The sequence below is a fragment of the Sarcophilus harrisii genome, chromosome X (assembly GCF_902635505.1).
Source record: "Sarcophilus harrisii chromosome X, mSarHar1.11, whole genome shotgun sequence".
NCBI classification, from domain to species: Eukaryota; Metazoa; Chordata; class Mammalia; order Dasyuromorphia; family Dasyuridae; genus Sarcophilus; species Sarcophilus harrisii.
Genome location: NC_045432.1, coordinates 72,242,170 through 72,260,204, shown reverse-complemented (window position 1 = coordinate 72,260,204; position 18,035 = coordinate 72,242,170). Strand labels below are relative to the sequence as shown.

General features: G+C 52.5%; 1 protein-coding gene across 1 annotated transcript in view; it reads right to left on the bottom strand.

The window, feature by feature from the left end:
* Positions 1–1,049: 1,049 nt before the first annotated feature.
* The window catches only part of SRPX2 (sushi repeat containing protein X-linked 2), a 36,792-nt gene continuing 19,806 nt past the window's right edge, over positions 1,050–18,035 (bottom strand). The window contains exons 5-11 of the mRNA XM_023507273.2: positions 13,653–13,829; positions 13,261–13,387; positions 12,997–13,118; positions 11,606–11,785; positions 10,705–10,838; positions 6,412–6,533; positions 1,050–1,772 (exon numbers count right to left, since the gene is read on the bottom strand). Coding sequence (XP_023363041.1) covers positions 1,592–1,772; positions 6,412–6,533; positions 10,705–10,838; positions 11,606–11,785; positions 12,997–13,118; positions 13,261–13,387; positions 13,653–13,829 — 1,043 coding nt within the window. The 3' untranslated portion in view covers positions 1,050–1,591. The remainder of the gene's footprint in view (positions 1,773–6,411; positions 6,534–10,704; positions 10,839–11,605; positions 11,786–12,996; positions 13,119–13,260; positions 13,388–13,652; positions 13,830–18,035) is intronic.

Below are 18,035 nucleotides of genomic sequence, written 5' to 3'. Positions count from 1 at the left end.
CCTGTCCCAATCCACCCAGTAGCCACGTAACTTGGCTAAGATTTCTTTCTTTTTTTTTTTTTTTAAAGCTTTGCTGGGTCTTCAAATAAGGTTTCTCCTAAAACTCTTGTGGAAGTAAGTAGTACTTTCTGCTTTCTTGGCTTAGGGCAAGGAGCTGGGTGCTTCCCTGCCCCTTAGGCAAAGACCAGAATTTGACTTTTCCCCACCTCATCTGTATGCTTTTTGGGTCAGTCATACTCCAGGGCCCTGCTCTGAGTAATAAATATCCTAAGAGAAAAATCACGTTTAACTTCCCCCTGCTCCCTAAGGCCACCTCGGGACACGGATCTGCGTGGAAAGCCGGGCTTCCTCCGCTTTGTCTGACAAGCAGGGTCTCGGCTTGGCTGACGGATTCCCTTCGGGTGCCCCTTCGAGTCAAACAAGGGCACTGAAGGCGAAGGCTCCTGGTGGGTAATAATATTGGGCTTTGAGCCGGGAGAACGATTAGGTAAAGGGTCTGAGCGGCGATAGGGGAGGGACACCCCACCCAGCCTCGGTGACTAGAGCTGAAGTCGAAACGATGGCAGTATGTACCAGGGGCAGGGAGAAAGGTCTCGATTCCCCCAGCCCTCCCTCATTTCTGCTTCTCGCAGCCTGACTGTACGGTTCTGAGCCCCGACCCACACTGGATCTGATCTAACTTGAAAAAGTGACACGATATCTGAGTAGAACAGTTACAGGGGCCCTTGGTGGGAGCAGCTGGAAGAGAAGCTGAAGCTTGCTGTACATCAACTGTGGGGGGGTGGGAGGAGGAGAGGAGGGGGTGCTGCCAGAAGCCAGGGAGACTAGCTCCACCGCTGAGCAGCAAGCCGCCGGGAGAGACCAGGACAGTGAGATGAACTGAGAGGATACTGAGTTTTTAGGATAAGGCAAAGAGAGAAGCATTGGAAAGGAAAACTCAAGGACTGGCAAATCAGTGCTGTACACACCCTCCCTCCCTTGCCCTCCCCTCCCCTTCCCTCCCTTCCCCCCTCACCCTCCCCTCGCCCTCCCTCCCCTCCCCTCCCCTCCCCTGCTTTGCCCTCCCCTTCCCTCTCCTCCCCTCCCTTTCCCTCCCTCCCCTCCCCGAGACCATTTGAAGGGAAGATTTTGCTGATGGTGTTGCCTTCGGTTGTAGTATCTGGGAAAGGGAACCGTTTAAAACACATATTCTGTTGGCGAATGAACATAGGGATTGATGAACTTCTGAGAGCCTGGAGGTTGAGGGGAGGGGTGGCAGAGGAAAGAAGGCTGCCCCTAGCCATTGCCGAGGGATCCAATATTCTTTGGAATCCCCTAATTCCTTGCGCTCCGTCGCTGCCCCCCAAAGTTTGCCAGTGCCGGAACCTGACGGATCTAAGTGACTCCACCCACCCCACCCCAGATCCCCCACACACCTCCCCGGGGGTGCCGCATGGTTTTCCACGTGTCGGTGACTAGCCCCCTGCCCTGTTCTTAGGACATCTTTTAAGACGGCCCCTATCTCACCCCAATAGAACAAGCTTCCTATCTATTTTCGGGGGTCTAGAGTTCTCGAGCCAGGGTGCCTCACGCACATCCTGTCCCCTGGCATTTATTCACATACATCTCGCTGCTTGCGGCGATGCTCTAGCTCCTGGTTGCTCAGAAGGTAGTCATCGATAAAAGTGAAGATTTCCTCGGGGGTCACGGGTTCCACGTAACGCTCTCGGTCCAGACCCAGCTTGTCAATTAGCACCATGTTGAAGTAGGATCTGGTGAGGTGCTGAAATTGCCTGGAAGAAAAAAAAAAAAAAGAGCACAGAATGTGAGCAGACCTAGGCCTCTGCAGCCAGCCGCCCTCAGCATCCTGCGTCTCCATCCCACTATCTAAATCAGCGGGCCTTCCCCGGCTCAAGAACCCGGACGTTAACCCACTGGATCACATCTCTCTCTAGTCCAACAAGTGTTCATGAATCCCTTCCTCAGAGAGAAGGCAGGCTGCCAGATCTGTGCTCACAAGATAGAAAATCATTATATTTGGATGCAAAGTGTCACTGCCCCATTCAGACCAAGGGAGGCCTAAAGGAGCCCTCAGGTTAATAACCATACTCCTTCCCCCCATGTCCCAATTGCAAATACTTAGCCAGACACTAGTGCTGTCAAGAAACAAACCCAAAGCAAAAATCCTTTTTTTTTTTTTTTTTTTTTTTTTAAACCACAGAATCAGCCATTTGATTTCTCTGGTGCTACAAAATCCCACTGGGTCAACTCCCTCTTCCCTTACCCAGGTTTTGTCATTTCATTTTAATGGAGTGCCAGAGCTGCCTGGGAGGAGGGGGGCGGGGCTGCTTCAGAAGCCATGACCTCAATCTGAGCCATTAGCAAGATTCTATTTTCTAGAACTCCCTGGCCTCATTTTCCACCCGGGGAGACTGAGGCTCAAGGCAGAATTTGAACCCAGACCGGATTCCCAGTCTAGGGCCAAATGCCGTCTCCTCCGGCCCCTCCTGCCCCTAGGAGAAAGGAAAGGAAAAATGTTTGCAAGCATATTACCTGGCGCAGGCTGGCCCTTTCCAAGCAGATCCTTTTTTTACAAAAACCCATCCGTAAATAACCTTGTCGGCCTTTCTAGGGGAGTCGGCCCTCTCAGTGAAGACCCCGAGTTCGGGCAGATGGCAGGTAAGGCAGCTGGCTGGGACGCCCAAGCCAATGGGGTGGCTGGAAAAGTCTTTGGTAAACAATGCGGACACAATGCAACTTGAAGCGGGACTTGCTTGAAAACAGGAACTGTCCAGTAAGGAAGGGAGGATGGAAGATGGAGGATGGCAGGTGATAGAGGGCGCCCCGAGAGGCGGCGAGGAGGTGTGGGTCCCGGCAGCCAGCCAGGGCGGGGCCGGCTACGGCGGGGCGGGGCGCTAGCCGGCGGCCGGGGGCGGGGGCGATGGCGATGTCGGCGGGCGGCGGCGGCGGGCGGCGGGGGCGGAGGCGGGCGGGCGGCGGAGGCTGCGCCAGGCCCACGATGGCTGCCGGGGCCGGGGCCCGCCGGCCGCCCCGGGCCCCCCCTTCGCTCCCGAGGCGGCCTCAGGGCTGGGGCGGGCCCCCGGGCAGGGGGTCCTTGGCCATGCTCTCCCGAATGCGCCTCCGCAGGCAGGCGATCTCTTTCTCCAGCCGGATGATGCGCCTCTTGGCCTCGGCGGGGCTGCGGAAGGCGTAGCTGTGGTCCTGAAGGACCTGCTGCCAGCCCACGACGGGAGCGCCGTCCGCCGGAGGAGGCCGGGGAGGGGGGCGGGCCGGGGGAGGAGGGGGGGGGCCCGGCGGGCTCCGGGGACTCCGGCTCGGCCTCGATCTCGATCACGTCGTCGATCTCCAATTCGATGTGGGCCTCTTCTTCCTCTTCCTCCTCCTCCTCCTCCTCCTCGTCGTCGTCTTCCTCCTCCTCCTCCTCTTCCTCCTCCTCCTCCTCGCCATTCTCCTGGCCCCCGCCGTCTTCCTCTCCCCCCTCCCTCTCCCTCTCCCCCTCCTCCTCCTCCTCCTCGTTGGCTTCGTCCTCGTCTTCTTGGGCCCCGGCCGCTGCGGCGGCCTCCGGCTCTAGCTGGGGTTCGTCGTCGTCCACTTCGGCCTCGGGCTGCTGCTGGGGCCGCTCGGGCTCTTGCTGCTCGGGCCGCTCGGGCTCTTGCTGCTGGGGCCGCTCCGGCTCTTGCTGCTCGGCCGCCGTGCCGCGGCCTCTGCCCTCCGTCCGGGCCGGCCCCTTGAGACGCGCGCGGCCGAAATCGAAGAGGGTGGGCACGGCGTCGGCCCGGAGGCGGCGCGTCTGGCCTGTCAGGTCGAAGCAGGAGGCCTCGAAGTGGCGGGAGCACAGGAAGGCGTGCTTGCCCGGCACGAAGTTGTCCCGCCGCAGGAGGCGGACCCACTCGCGGCGCCGTTTGGGCTCCTGCGGGAAGCGGTGAAAGCTGATGTTGACGTGCTTGTTGTAGATGGCCGGGCAGCCGGCCGCGGCGCAGTTGGTAGGCATCCCCCCGCTCGCTCGCGGCCGGCGTCGCCGCCTCCCCTCCGGCTGTCAGTCAGGCGAGCCTCGAGCGCCCTGGGGCACGCGGGCGGCCGGGGGCGGGGCGAGGGCCGGGGCGGGCCCCCGGAGGGGGAAGGGGAGCCGGCGGCGCCGGGGGAAGCGGGGGCGCGCCGGCCGAACGCGCCGAGCCCGAGGGAAGGTGGGTCGGAGAGGAGGGAGCGAGCCGGGGCCGCCGAGGGGGCGGGGGGTGGGGAGGGGGGGGAGAGAGTTGAGAGAGAGAGAGAGAGAGACTGTGGCGGAGGGGGCGGGGCGGGACCGGGGCCGCGCTCGCCGGCTGTGACGTCACCCGTCTGCTATGTCGGCGAAGGCAGGCCTTGGCCCTAGCGCCAAGATGGTGGCCACCTCCGCACGCGCTCCCGGGCTGGTGGGAGGAGCCGCCCGCTCGGCTCCGGCCTCGGGCTTCCTCGGGGCCGCTCGGCAGGCGCGCGCCCGCGGGAAGCTCTCAAGGCTGCGGGGCCGTAGCTACGGGTCGAGAGGGGAGGGCGTCAGGGTCGTCCGTGAGGTGGCCAAAAGCCGGGGGCGGGGTGGGCCGCCGCCGCCGCCCCGGTCGCCGCCGCCGCCGCCGCCGCCACCGCCGCCACCGCCGCAACCGCCCGGGCCTTCCGGGAGCCCGCCGGGCCGGGGCCTTTCCGCGGCTCGCTGCCTGCTGCGCGGGCGGTTTCTGTGGGAGAGCGCCGGAGGCCGGCCCGCTCCTGCAGCCCCCTCCCGTCGCCTAAGCGTCCGCGGCGCTTCTGTGACGAGACACAGGGTAGGGGTGGGGGGGGGGCGAGAATCTGGCTACGTAGGCAGGGGCACTCTGTGGGGGACGCGGACGGGCAAGGAGGCCTTGGCCGTGTCTAGTGCCCCGGATGCTCCCCCCCCCCTCTGGCCCCCCCCCCCCCACGTGAAGTTATGCACGAATCACTCAATGAACTGGAGGCCCGGAGCAAAGGCGCCCTGGGCCAGGGCTGGGGCAGATAAGGCATCTGCTGCCAAGTCTTTGTTGTTAAGGAGCAGGGCTCGACCCGTGTCTTCTCCTTCCCTTATTACTCCTGCCTTCATTTTAGCGTGAACGTCCCCAAGGTGAAGTTACCCGGATAATAAGCTTCGAAGGCACTATTTGAACCCGAGTCTTCCTGATAGGGGGGTCCAAGCACTTTTCCCCCGTCTAAACCACGCCGGCCCCTCTAAAAGGGCCGAGGGAGGAGAGAGTTGTTTTCAAGCACCTAGGACAGCTCCAAGGCTTGGAGGCCAAAGGGAGGAGTTCAGGGAACCGCACTCTGGGGCAAGATCAGGCAGATAAGAGTAGGCTGGGTGTGAGGGAACTAGCCATGCTCGGTTAAGGAGATTCCATGTTGTTCTGGGGATCATGAGGAACTGCAGAACTCCTCAGAGAGGGGACTGATGTGGTCAGTTAGGGCCTCTACTGGGACAGTAGCCGTGTGAATGGAGAAGGGGACAGCTCTGAGACAATTGCCCAGACCTGTCAGTTGTTGGGATATGGAGGGGTGAGGGAAAAAGCCAAGTTGGGGAACTCTCTGAAGTGAAGCTGTGGGAAGCTGGAAAGCTAGGGGGTGCTCTCAAGAGAAACGGGGAAGTCCAAAGCCAGAGTTCTGTTTGGAGGCTGCCCTGCTGCTTCCAAGCTCTGCCCTCTCCCCCCTGGTTAGCCCCTGTTATCACTACCAAGCTATCCTCAGTCCTCTCAAGGCCCTCCTGTCCTAGGTCACTTCAATGATGGCAGCGCCATTGTCTGTGGAGCAGCTAGGAGACCCAGTGGATAGAACACTGGACCTGGAGTCAGTAGGACCTGAATTCAGATCCAACCTCAGATACTCTCTAGCAGCGTGACCCCCGGCCAGGCGCTTGGCCTTTGTCTGCCTCAGTTTCCTCATCTGTCAAAATGGAGGCAATATTAAGACCTACCTCTCAGAGTTGTTGTGGGGATGAAATGAGATAATTTGTAGAGTGCTTTGCAAAACTTAAAACACTATACAAATCCTAGCTATTATTATTATTTTTTTTATTTCCCACTTTCTACCTCAGTTGGTTTTTCTGCCCCATTAAGAATAGATCCTTGGGGACAAGCTCCTTAACCGAGAGATTTTTAGGGTAGCCGGTAATCTCCATGAAGTCAGTGTCATGATAAGGATGCTGTTAAGAGGAAAAGAGCCTATGTTCACCTCCTGCCTCTCTCAGAGGATTATGGGTGTCACTGAGCCTTCAGTGGATGATGACTCCTTTATAGATACAGCAAAACATCCGAGTCCCTGAGCCAGTAGGATTGAGGCTCGACCCCTGGTCTCACAAAGCACATAAAGGGAATCTCTCCCACAATCCCTATTCTCACCAGCCTCACCTGTGTCTTTCTCAGCCTCCCCAACCCGTACCTGAGCTCCTCTATGATGCCCGCCGACAACTGCTGCTCCCGGATGCGTCCCACCTCCTGAGGAGGCTGGCCCACGAGCTCGATGATGGTCACGTGTCGAAGATCCAGCCCGCAGGTGGATTGCTAGAAAGGAGACAGGTAGGATGAAAAGTGTCCGGGACTGCCCCCAAACAAGAAGCTCCTTTGGGGCTGGACTGCTGGGGAATATTCCTTTAGCTCCGCCTCTTTGCCCCCTCCACAACAGGGTGGTTCAGGTGAAGGAGGCCATCATTCTCTGCCAAAGACTACACCCTTGCGAATGGTAGCTGAGTCTTTTGGCCCTCCCTGCGCTATCCTTTCCCTACACAGCATACACACTGTTTGCTGACGCACAAAAACCAGCTGCCAAGTGGGAGAGTCTCAGGCTGTAACATAGGGAACAGGTAAAATAGTTACTGGTCTCCTTCGATTTAACGCCACTGTCTGGCTCTTAGACTGGGAGAGGCTGGATTTAGGTCTGGGAAGATCATGGTTTAAATCTGGCCTCAGTTATCTGCAGCCAGGTGGCTCAGGGGATAGAGCTTTGGCCCTGTAATCAGGAAAACCCGAGTTCCAGTCCCCGTCAATTTCTCGTCATGTGCACCGGGATGAATCACCTGTCTGCCTCAGTTTCCTAACATATAAAATGGGTATAAAAATAGCACATACCTCTCCGGGTTATAGTGAGGATAAAATGAAATGATATTTGAAAAGCTCTTTGCGATGTCATTGTGGTTCTTATTATTTTGTCACCCTGGTCAAGTGAAAAGCTCTTTGCAGTGTCGTTGTGGTTCTTATTATTTTGTCACCCTGGTCAAGTGAAAAGCTCTTTGCAGTGTCGCTGTGGTTCTTATTATTTTGTCACTCTGGTCAAGTCATTTAAACAGTCTGAACCTTCATTTCCCCATGTGTAAAATGGGCATCATGATAGCTCCCATCCTGCAAAGCCATTGTAAGGCTCAAATAAGATAATATATTGAAAGTATTTTGCAAACCCCCAAATTCTATATAACAATATTATCGTTACTATTGTTATGATGTCAGTGGAGCTGTGGTAACCTTCCAGCGATGCAGATTGCAAGCTCTCCATGCCTGCCTGTCCCGTGTCCCGGGGGGGGGGGTCACTCAATGTGCCGGGGGCCCTGCTTGGTCTCTCTTCATCCCATAAGGCTGCCAGCAGAGCAGGGGGGCTGTCCATCGGTTCTCTCTCACTCTTCCCCTGTTAGCGGCCCATCCATCTCTTTTGATCACACACTTAATAGACTCTGAGATGGAGACCTGGATGAGAAGCCATCCACCTCAAGCCTGTCTTGCAGAGGACTGACCTCGCTGATCTCCAAGTTCCTGTGTAACTATAAATTCCTGGATCTCACCCGCATTGTCATCCTCATTTCCTGGGCACAGCCCCTTTGGTTAACCCCTGAGTTGCTCTTGCTTTTAGCCATTTGTGGCTATACGCTAACCCTCTCTCCTCCCTTGCTCGGAAGTTTTCCTCGCTGGTTCCTGCCACTCTTTCCTACCTCTGATGGGTATCAGTATATGTTCTTTTCTACCCCTGCTGCACAACTTCCCTTGTATCTCCCATCTCTGCCCTCTGTCTCCTTTCTCCTCTTTTTTGGGGCTTCACGTATATTCTGTGTGCTCTGTCCACATCTGTGCCTTGCTGTCTGGATCACCACATGACCTGAATGGATCAGCCAGCTCTGCCTCAAGTTGGCCTCCATAGCCACTGTGGGCCAAAGGCTGAGCTTTTCCTCCAAAGGTTTTTCTTGGTATCCCTGACTTTCCTCCCTTTCACTGCGCTAGTGGGCATGAGGACAGGGTGTATTCATAGTAGTCGATAAGCCCATCATGGATGGGGATCTTGGGGTATGGTTGTCCCCCAATATTCTGTCCCGGGCCCTCTTCTCTTCTCTCTATACTCATCACCTTCTCTCCTCTCAGACAGCTATCACCCCGGTTCAGGCCCCTACCACTTCTAGCCTGGATCTTCCCAAAAGCTTCTCAGTTGCTCTTCTTTCCTCAACTTCCCCTGGGCCACTCAGTTGCCAAAGTGATTTTCTTACAGCACGGGTCTGACCGTGTAAGCCTTGTTTGAGGAACTCCAGTGGTTCCTCTGACCTCCGGGGGCAAATCCGAATGCCTTTGTTTGGTGCTTAAAGCTCTTCATAACATGGCCCTGCCTCCCTTTCTAACCTTCTTAGGTTCTGTTACCTTCTGGGCCCTCTCCAGCCCAGCTCAGCCATTGCTGAGACGAATCTCTCGATTCGTCTCCATCTCTGTGTCTTTGCTTTAGCATCCTCTCTCCCCCAGCCTTAAACTCTTGGGTTCCCTTAGGACTTTTCTCTGAGCTTCGGCTCAAGTGCCACATTCTCCTGGAGGCCTTTCCAGGCCTGTCCCCCAGTTGCTGGTGCCCCCCACTTCTGAGGTTACCTTCCATTTTCTCTGTATTTATCTTAGATGTTCTGATTCAGGGATTGACCTTTGATTTTCTTTCTGATTTTGCATAGCACAGTGCCTACACATAGTAGGTGCTTAATAAATGCTTAGTGATTGATTGAAGCTGCTCAGCATGACACAATTTTAGGGAAGTGGGCCATGATCTAGGCCCACTGCCTTTCCGGTCAGCAGGCTTCTCTTCTAAATCTTGCCAGTTCACCTGCCTTCCCTTGTTCAAGGCCGAGTTAACATGTGGGTTCTGGTCTCTCACCCCTGTGGCCATCTCTGGGGTTTCTTCATTCCCTCTCCAAAATAAGAAGGTTGGGCCTATGTGGTATCTGTTTTGGGGACTCCATGACCCATTTCTGTGTTCTTTTCTTAGATCCGTGGAAGAACAAAGTCCTTTGTCTTGACCTTAGGGTCTCAGCTTCAATTGCTGAACTGTTCTGATGGCTACCTGCACCATCACTGTCTACAAATCTACCCTGGTCAGTCTCACCTCTGCCCCCCCACCCTTCTCAACTGCCCTGAGGACCCTCAGAGCCTAGTCAGCAGGCCTGCCATCTCTCCAAAATCTCTCTTCTTCATGACCTCTGTTCCAAATCCCTTCGCCCCTTTAGCAGTCTTCTTGGGCAGCGTGAGTTTGACTTAGCCCAGTACGTACTGATGGTACATGTGAAAAAGTCTTTAGCCACTCCTTTCCCTGGGGTTGTGCCACCTTGTTCTTGCTTTCCTGGCCCATATTCACACAGTGGAAATGGTGGAAGTGAGTGCTTGATTTGAATGAAGTCAGAAGTCCGGGTTGAAATCTTGACTCTGAAATCTTGCTACTTACTTGCTACGGGACCTCAGCCAAGTTAACCACCACGTGCTTGGGTTTCCTCTGTGTGACCTTGGTGACCTGTGAGGTTTTTCCCAGATCTATGATGCTATTTCTGCCACTCTCGGACACTCTGGTTCTGATTCCCATTGCTTTGGAGGGGAAGATATTTTGCTTTATGACCCTTCAAAAGGGGGCACCAGCTGCCCAGTAGCCTTGTGATCTCACCAGAACAAGCACCATCTTCTTTTCTTGTTTTGGATCAGTGGTGATTTCAGCACCGTGGGGAAGCTCCAGGTTTGGAAACCTTTTCTAATGTAAATCAGTAGGTACTGGGCAACCATGAGTTGCCTAGACCAGACTAAAATTTCTTAAACTGTGTGTAGGAACCCCGTATGGGATCACCTTATTGAATGGGGGGTTTGCAAAATTATGATTTATTTTCAGCAAATGTTTGCTTTGCATATCTATTTGATATACCCATATGCCTAGAGGTCACATACCTAGAGGTTTCCGGTGTCATGAGTGAAAAAAGTTGAAGAACCCCTTCTCTGGACCCCAGAGAACTTAAATGATTTGTTCAGAGTGACACAGCTGGTCTGTATACAAGGCAGGACTTGATCCCAGGGCTTCCTGACGGTGTATCGGGCCCACACTAGCCACTAACATAGGTTTCCAGTACAAGAATTCTAAGAAGAACGACTAGCGTTTAGAATCTCTTTAAGCAGTGGCACGTTGCCAAAATTTAACAACTCACCAGGAGAAAAATGGACACGACGCCCTTTTGAATTTAATCTGCATTACCCAGATTTTCTTCTGCTGCAATTTGGTCTTTAGCCAAAGTGGTCACAGGTAAACTTGATTGGGAGCTGAGGGTTTTAGTTGCACAACAAAAATGAATGAAAACCTGAGTGAAGATAATCTGGATGGTTGGGAAGGCGGAGAGATGGGACATGAAGGAATGAGTGTCGCTTAGTAGGTAGCTTAGGAAAGGTGAAGAAAGGGGAAGGCGCTCACCTGTAACATGGAGATCTGCATTTTGTAGTATCGATTGGAAGGGTCTGGAGAGGAGACGATGAGGAGCCGCCGTTTCTCGTAGAACTGATCCATGAGGGCTGCGGCTGAGTTGACGTTGACGTTAATCTTCATGGCTAGAGTAGAAGGGATGGCCATTCAGACTACTGCTTCTTCCTTCTCTCCCAAATTAAAGGAATAAATTCTTGGGTTCTAGACTCCTTCCTTCAAACCCCATTGGAAGCTTCTTCTCCCCCCTCCCCAGAAAAGTATTTGAAGGTACCCCCTCCTTTTTTTTTTTTTTTTTTTTTTTTTTTGCAAGGCAGTTAGGGTTAAGGGCCTTGCCCAGGATCATGCAGCTAGTAAAGTGTTAAGTGTCTGAGGCCAGATTTGAACTCCGCTCCTTCTGACTCCAGGCCTGGTAATCTATCCATTGTGCCATCTAGCTGCCCCCACCCCCTCCTTTTGTAGGGTAGGAAGCAGCACATGTACCCAGGGTCCCTGCAACCGGACGTCAAATCTTTCTTTCCCTCCCACTACCCTCTCATTGCTGAATCTTAGATCAGGGCAGAGATGTTACTAGAGTGGGACCGATAGGGCTTTTTACCCAGAGGGCAGAGAACATTATAATTGAATCGGCACCAACAGTATGATCCTGACTGTGCTTCTGTGCTTGTCTTGCCCCTGCTGTGGCAGCAGAGGCCTTTTCCTGGGAGTCTTTCATCTCCTTTCAGCAGCTTAGACATATTTCTGTTCCCCCCCAATTACTATATCCTAGGTGATCCCACTCTTCTCCACCTCCGGGGTGTAGAAATTGCCAGTTACAGCTGTGTTCAGGGCTTGACCTTTGGAAGCGAGGTGGCCCGCTCCACATGACCACTCTCTTTTCCCTCTTCTCACTCACCGGTACAGATGGGCTGGGATCCTGACCACTGTCGGCTAGACTGGCAGACTCGAGAGGCGATCCCCTGGCGCTCATAGCCCCCATCACATTGATATTCGCATATGGCCCCGTAGTTGTCCCCTGCCGAGGTGCAGGTGAGGTAGCCGTGTTGAGGCGGTTTCAGAGTAGGGCAGCGTCTCACTGTGGAGGAAGAACTCAAGTGAGGCTTGATCTCCTCTAGCAAAGTAAGGCCCTGACAGTGTCCATGCTGGGTTTTCCAAGGTGAGAAACCTTGGGGTACCCAGGGTGGAATCAGCAAACGCAAAAACAAAACAGGGACAAATCAAAGACGGTATATAAATTGACGGCCGGGTGTAGGACTTCAGAGGAGAGGGCTGGAGGAGTTGGGGGAACTTCCTGCAAAAATATGGGACTTGAGCTGGCCTTGGTGGCAAGAAAGGAGAGAACTTCCCATTAAAATAAGTGACTGGATGGAGGCAGACTATGCGGCTTCTCCATAGCTATTCCAGCAAAATCCTGAAGTGCCAATCAGCTTTAATAATCACCAGGAAATACAGTGACAAACTATGGTGGCTTCTTCTACCTCTAAACAGTATAAAATGGCAGCCGGAAGCCCGAGAGCTACAGGAAAGGGCAGCAACCAGTGGCAAAGCCGCTTGCCATTTAGGATAACTTCTGAGTGTGACCAGAAATGGGCCGAGGGCACGTGTAGCCTTCGAGCTCTGTGTCTGAATTCCTTCAAGAAAGCCCCAGAGCTGGTGTCTTGAAAGCACCAGGGTGAAGCAGTGGGCAATACCCAGAATGGCCCCACATTGCTCAGCTTGGGATACCTCAGGTATGCACCCCGAATCTCTGAGAAGACTCTTGGACTTCTAAAATGTGTCTCTCCAGAGGCTCGGCTGGACAGACCTGGGCCTACCCCAGTGTGGCCTTTCTGAAGCCATCATGAAGGATCGGATCAGTAACTATGGGAGCTCATCCACATCCAGACAGTGGCCCGGGGCTTGTGGGGCCTAGACTTGGGTAGCTGAATTATGTGTGTACATGGGGGCCTTTTAATCTCTGAAGCAGGTTGATGTTGTTGGAGGGCATCTCCAGGGCAGGAGTTCTCTTCCACAGCACACATATGTGAGGGTATAAGATTGTATGATCACAGATCTAGAGTAGGGAGAGAATTCACACAAGGCAATTGAGGCCCAGAGAAGTAGTGAATAGCTCGACATCAGTCACAAGGTGGTGATTAACAACCAGGCTTCAAACCTGGTTCCTCTGACTCCAAATTTAGCTGCCCTTTCTACTGGTCTGTGTTGCCTCTCCCGGTACGTGTATGCCTGAGCTACAAAGCAGGAACAGAGTGGAAGCGATAGGGGATTTTGTGCATCCTTTCTGACCTTGCACCTTGACGATGAACTTGCAGCTAGCCCGATTGTAGGCCCGGTCGTAGGCAGTATACCGAATTACGTGTTCTCCTTCGGGAAAGCGAGAGCCTGGCTCAGGTCCCCGCAGAGTCACCCTGGATGGAGCAGAGCAGAATAATCATGAGGGGAAAGGAGCTGTGGGGATTAGGATCAGGGAACTCGGTCTCCTTCTTGCCATGGTCTGGGTATTCTTTGTGAAAGTGAGGCTGAGGGAGAAAGCTGCTATTCCATACCTACCTGGTGATAGTGCCATCTGCCGAGTCTTTCACCACAGGTGGGTCCCAGTAAACCCTGGCAGTCAGCTTCTCTGGTTCCGCCATCTTCTCACGGGAGTGGGGACAGCGGATCTTGGGGGGATCTATGTCTGTCAAGGTTAGAAAGCAGATGGCAACTCCTGAGTTCCTTCTCATTCCTGAGAGGCAAATCTTGGGTGGGTACAAGAGGCAGGGAGCCCAAAGACATCTTGGGAAGAAGTCTAACCCAGGGCGGGGCTGAGGGGAATGAGGAGAAGCAATAGCAGCCCCTGAATAGGCTGCCTGGTTGGCAGAGATTTCTACTGGGTTTTTGGATGAATGGATCAAGTCAAGGCGGCACTGGGGGGTGGGACAACTGTGGGGACCGGAGCCTACCTACACAGACAGGCTCGCCTCCGCTCCACCGCCCATCCTCCATGCAGATTCGGCTGCGATCGCCTTCCAAGTGGTAGCCACTGGCGCAGCTGTAGTCACAGCGGGAATCGAGCAGGATGCCATTTGTGCAGCTGTAGGTACCGCTAGTGATCAAGGGCAGTACGGAACATCTCACCTCTACAAGAGAGCCAAGGGACTTTCTGTAAGCGGTGGTGGTGCTCAGGGGCCCGGAGATAGTGAGGAAACCCAGGGTGCAGCATGAAACCTTCTCTTAGGCAGGCAACAAGTTTTCATGAAGTGCTCAGTATGTGTCAGGCACAGTGTTAAAGTCGGTGACTACAAAGCAAGGCAAAAATATGGGCTCTGCCTTTAAGGAATTAAGAGGAGATGACATGAGGACGACTCTGGACATTCAAACAGAGCATAAATGAAAGAAAGATACTTGGGAAAGAAGCCCGTGGAGTGGGAAGTGGGGGCAGGAACCAGGAAGGGCCTCAGGCAGAAGGAAGCAGACGTGGAGGGGAGGAGGGAAAGCATTCTGGCGGCAGCGGGGGAAACAACCAGGGAAGGCACAGATTTGGGAAAATGCAGGATCTTATTTGAGGCATCCCAAGGAGGCCGGATAGAGATTTTAGTTTTGGACGACATATCTACGGGCCATTCAATTTGAGAATGATGGGAGACTGAGACTTGGGAGAGAGGTGTGTCTGGATTTTTAGCCGGCTCTGAGAGGAGCCATCCGTGGAGAAATGGGAATCGAACCCATGGAAGCTGATGATTGACTAAGTGAATAGTGTGGAGCTGCCAAACTGAGGCCCGGGGACTAGCCCGCTCTGGCCTTCTGCCTGCCCTTGCACATCTCATAAAGAATGCTTTTTAGAATGATTGAAAACATCAAAAGAATCCAACTTTACGGCACCTGGAAAATTATATAAAATTAAATTTCAGTGTCATAGAGATTGATTAGAGCACAGATCATGATGGTCTGTTTGCATCCCGTCTGTGGCTGCTTTTGAGCCGGATTGTTGCAGACAGAGTCAGATTGTTGCAACAGAGATCCTGTGTGGTTGACTGGGGCTCTCACAGCTTCACTACAAATTAAAGAGGCACATTTCACGCTTGAGGTTTTGAGTGCCCTGTGAATTGTCGTACTGTGACACATACCCATCATTTCCAAATGAGAAAAAAAAAGAAAAGCAGTTTTATTATAATTTTTTGGAGCTCAAAGTCAAGGTTGAAATTGTTCTGATCAAGAAAAAGCACCCTCATCTTCTGTTATTGAATGCTGAATGGTTTGGGAAATGAGTTTTTGCTCTTGATGAGGTTTCTTAATGAATTCAACCTAAAATTGAGAGGTAAAATTGCACTTGTATGCAAAAGGGATACTAAAGTACATGTGATGACGACTAATATTGTTTGATCACAAATGTCAACAAGTAATGCTATATACGCTTCAAAAGGGAAAAAAGAAGCAGCCAGATCTCCATCCCTCCCCAAATTTGCTAGGGCTATGTTTTCAGAGCATAATTCCAGTAGCAGTTTGGGGATCGCGATTTCCACAGTTTAAAATCTATTTAACTGTGCAATTCAGGAGCTTCCATCTAATCTGCACCTGGAAGTGATTCATCTACAATGTAATGATGGGCTAAAAGGCGCATCTCAGGAAAAGAATCAAATAGAATTCTAGAAACGCCTTCCAAGTGATGAACATGTTCAATTAAAATCATACACTTGTAGACTGATATCAATACTTGGCAGTACCTATCTGTGTGAATAGACATTTCAAATGAAATACATAAAATTAGAACCACATTCGCAGATGAATATTTGCAAAACTGATGTTGATGATGGGGATTATTCACTTTGAACCTTGATTGAGCAAAGGCTTCCTGCCCGAGGGATAGCATACTATACGGGGGACTTTGCAGCCCACTCTGGTGATGGCTTTGTGACTCAAAGCAAGTCTCGAGGCCTAATTTTTTGGCTTACTACTAGGCCTATGTTACAAAAAATCATACTCAGTTATGATTATTATATTTTGAACTTGGTCAGTAAAAAAAAAAATTGTGGAAATCGGTTTTCTCTTTGTACCTACATGATATCCTTGATCTCGTCTCAATCCACAAATCTTAAACTATTTATCATCTGTCCCTTTATAAGGAAAAACTTTGCCAACCTCTACTACAGAGGAAAAAAAAAAAAGACCTCCCAGACCGGGGCCTTGGAGACACCCGTGGTTAGGCAATATGACCCGGAAGAAGATTCAGATAAGGAGATAAAGCAGGTTTAGTCAGATAGGAGGAACACTGGCAGAGGACCATTTCACAAACATCTAGAGAGGAAAAAAAAACATTTTCAGGTCATGGAGACTGAGGAGTGAGAAGAAGTCATTAGTTTTGGCTATTGAGGGATTGGCATTAATTCTGGAGTGTGGTTTCAGGTGAATGCTAAGGTTGGAAGGCAAATTGCAAAGGTTTTAGAAGTAAGAGTGAGCGGAGGGAGTGGAGGTACTTAATATATAGATGGTTTTCTTAAGGAGTTTACCTGAGAAGGGGAGGAAAGATGGAGGACTAAAGTGGCAGGGAGAGTTGGATCTTTTGAAACCTTGGAGGAGACATGGGCATGTTTCTGGGAAGCAGGAAAGCCATCAGGGCACAGGGAAATAGTAGATAGAGTGGGGTGACAGAGGACGCGATCTCCTGGAGAAGATGGGATGGAATGGAACCAAGGATGCATGTGGAGGGGATTGCCTGGGGAAAGAAGGGGTGAAGAAGGATGAAGACATCTGAAGGAAAAGCCACGAGGAGGAGGGAAAGGAGGGGGGAAAAGGCAGCTCTCATCAAATGGTCTCAATTTTTTTCAGTGAAGTGTAAGACGAGGTCCTCAACTGGGAGGGTATGGGGAGAGGGTTTCATGGCAGGAAGAGGGCACAAATATTTATCGTGTATTTTCTGGGTATCAGGCATTGTACCAAGCATTCGACAGATAATCTGATCCTCACAACAACCCTAGGAGGGAGGTGCTATTATGATCCCCATTTTATAGTTGAGGAAACTGAGACAGAGGATTAAATGACTCGCCTAGGGTTCCATAGCTAGTGTCCGAGATTGGATTTGAATTTTGGTTTTCCTGATTCCAGATCAAGCTTTCTAGCCCTTGCTCCAGTGAATGTGGAATGAGTGAAAATGTACCCAGGACTAAAAAGGGTGCCCAGTTAGGCAGGTCTCTGTGAAGCCAGTCAGTTACCTCTCTGGCTCAAACCCTTGTTTTTTTTTTTTTTGAGCACCTCTGGATGCAGTTTGTACTCTTTGGTTCAGGAGACCAGAACGCAGCCCAGTGCTTTACATTCGTGGAATTGAAGCCCCGACTAAGGCTTCCTGCCTGAGGGATGGCATACTATACTGGGGACTTCGCATGCCACGGTGGTGATGGCTTTGTGACTCAAAGCAAGTCCTGAAGTCCTCAGACTCATGGCGATGAAGCACGGGGCTGGAATCACGTGTGCTTCCACAGAGGGTGCTTTGCAGCCTGGCTGGCACACGGGGAGCTCCTTGAGAACCATTGGGGAGATTTGGATTCTCCTACCTTTACCAGTTGCCTCTTTGTCGCATGGAGGCAGCTCAGTTTCTCTGAGGGTGTGCCAACCGGGCAGAAGCTCTGGCAGCACTAACTAAGGCAGGCAGGGCCTGGAGGTGGACTGTCTGCCTGCTTGCCAAGGGCCAGCCTTGGAAAGTACAGGGACGGGCACTGGCCGTGGGCTTGTGGAATCTCTCAAAAACCATCTGCCCAAAGTCCAGGAGGCACAGGGAATGTGGCAACTAGCCTGGTACTTGGAAGTGCTGCAAACCTGAAGCAGTCCCTGCCCTCAGGAGGCTTCTAATAGTTCTGGCCTTCAGTAGATAGTGCTGACTGGCTGCTGGACAGGGATGGGGAGGAGAGCTGGACTGGAAGAAATGCCTTGAGTTTTGACTAAATACCTACTATGTGTCAGGCATTGTGCTTAGTGCTTTATAGGCTGTGTCTCATTTGATTCTCACAGCAACCCTGGGAGATAGGCCCAGTTATCCCCATTTTACAGATGAGGAGAATGAGGTAAACCGAGGTTGACTTGCACAGGGTCACAGAGCTATGAAGTAGCCGAGTCTGGATTTGAACTCAGATCTTTTTGTGCTCTGGCTGGAGCCAGAGATGGGACGGGCTGGAGGGAAGAAGCTGATTTCAAATGGGGGTGTCACCCTTTGTGTCTGCTAGGCGTGAAGCTTCCTTTCTCTGATGCCTCTTTCCACTCCCTCCAGTTTCTTCCTTGGGGAAGATGGCAAAAGCAGCTTGGGTAGTTGGGCAGCAATCAGTGGTGCTTATGTGGGGAGAGCCCCGGAGAGTCCC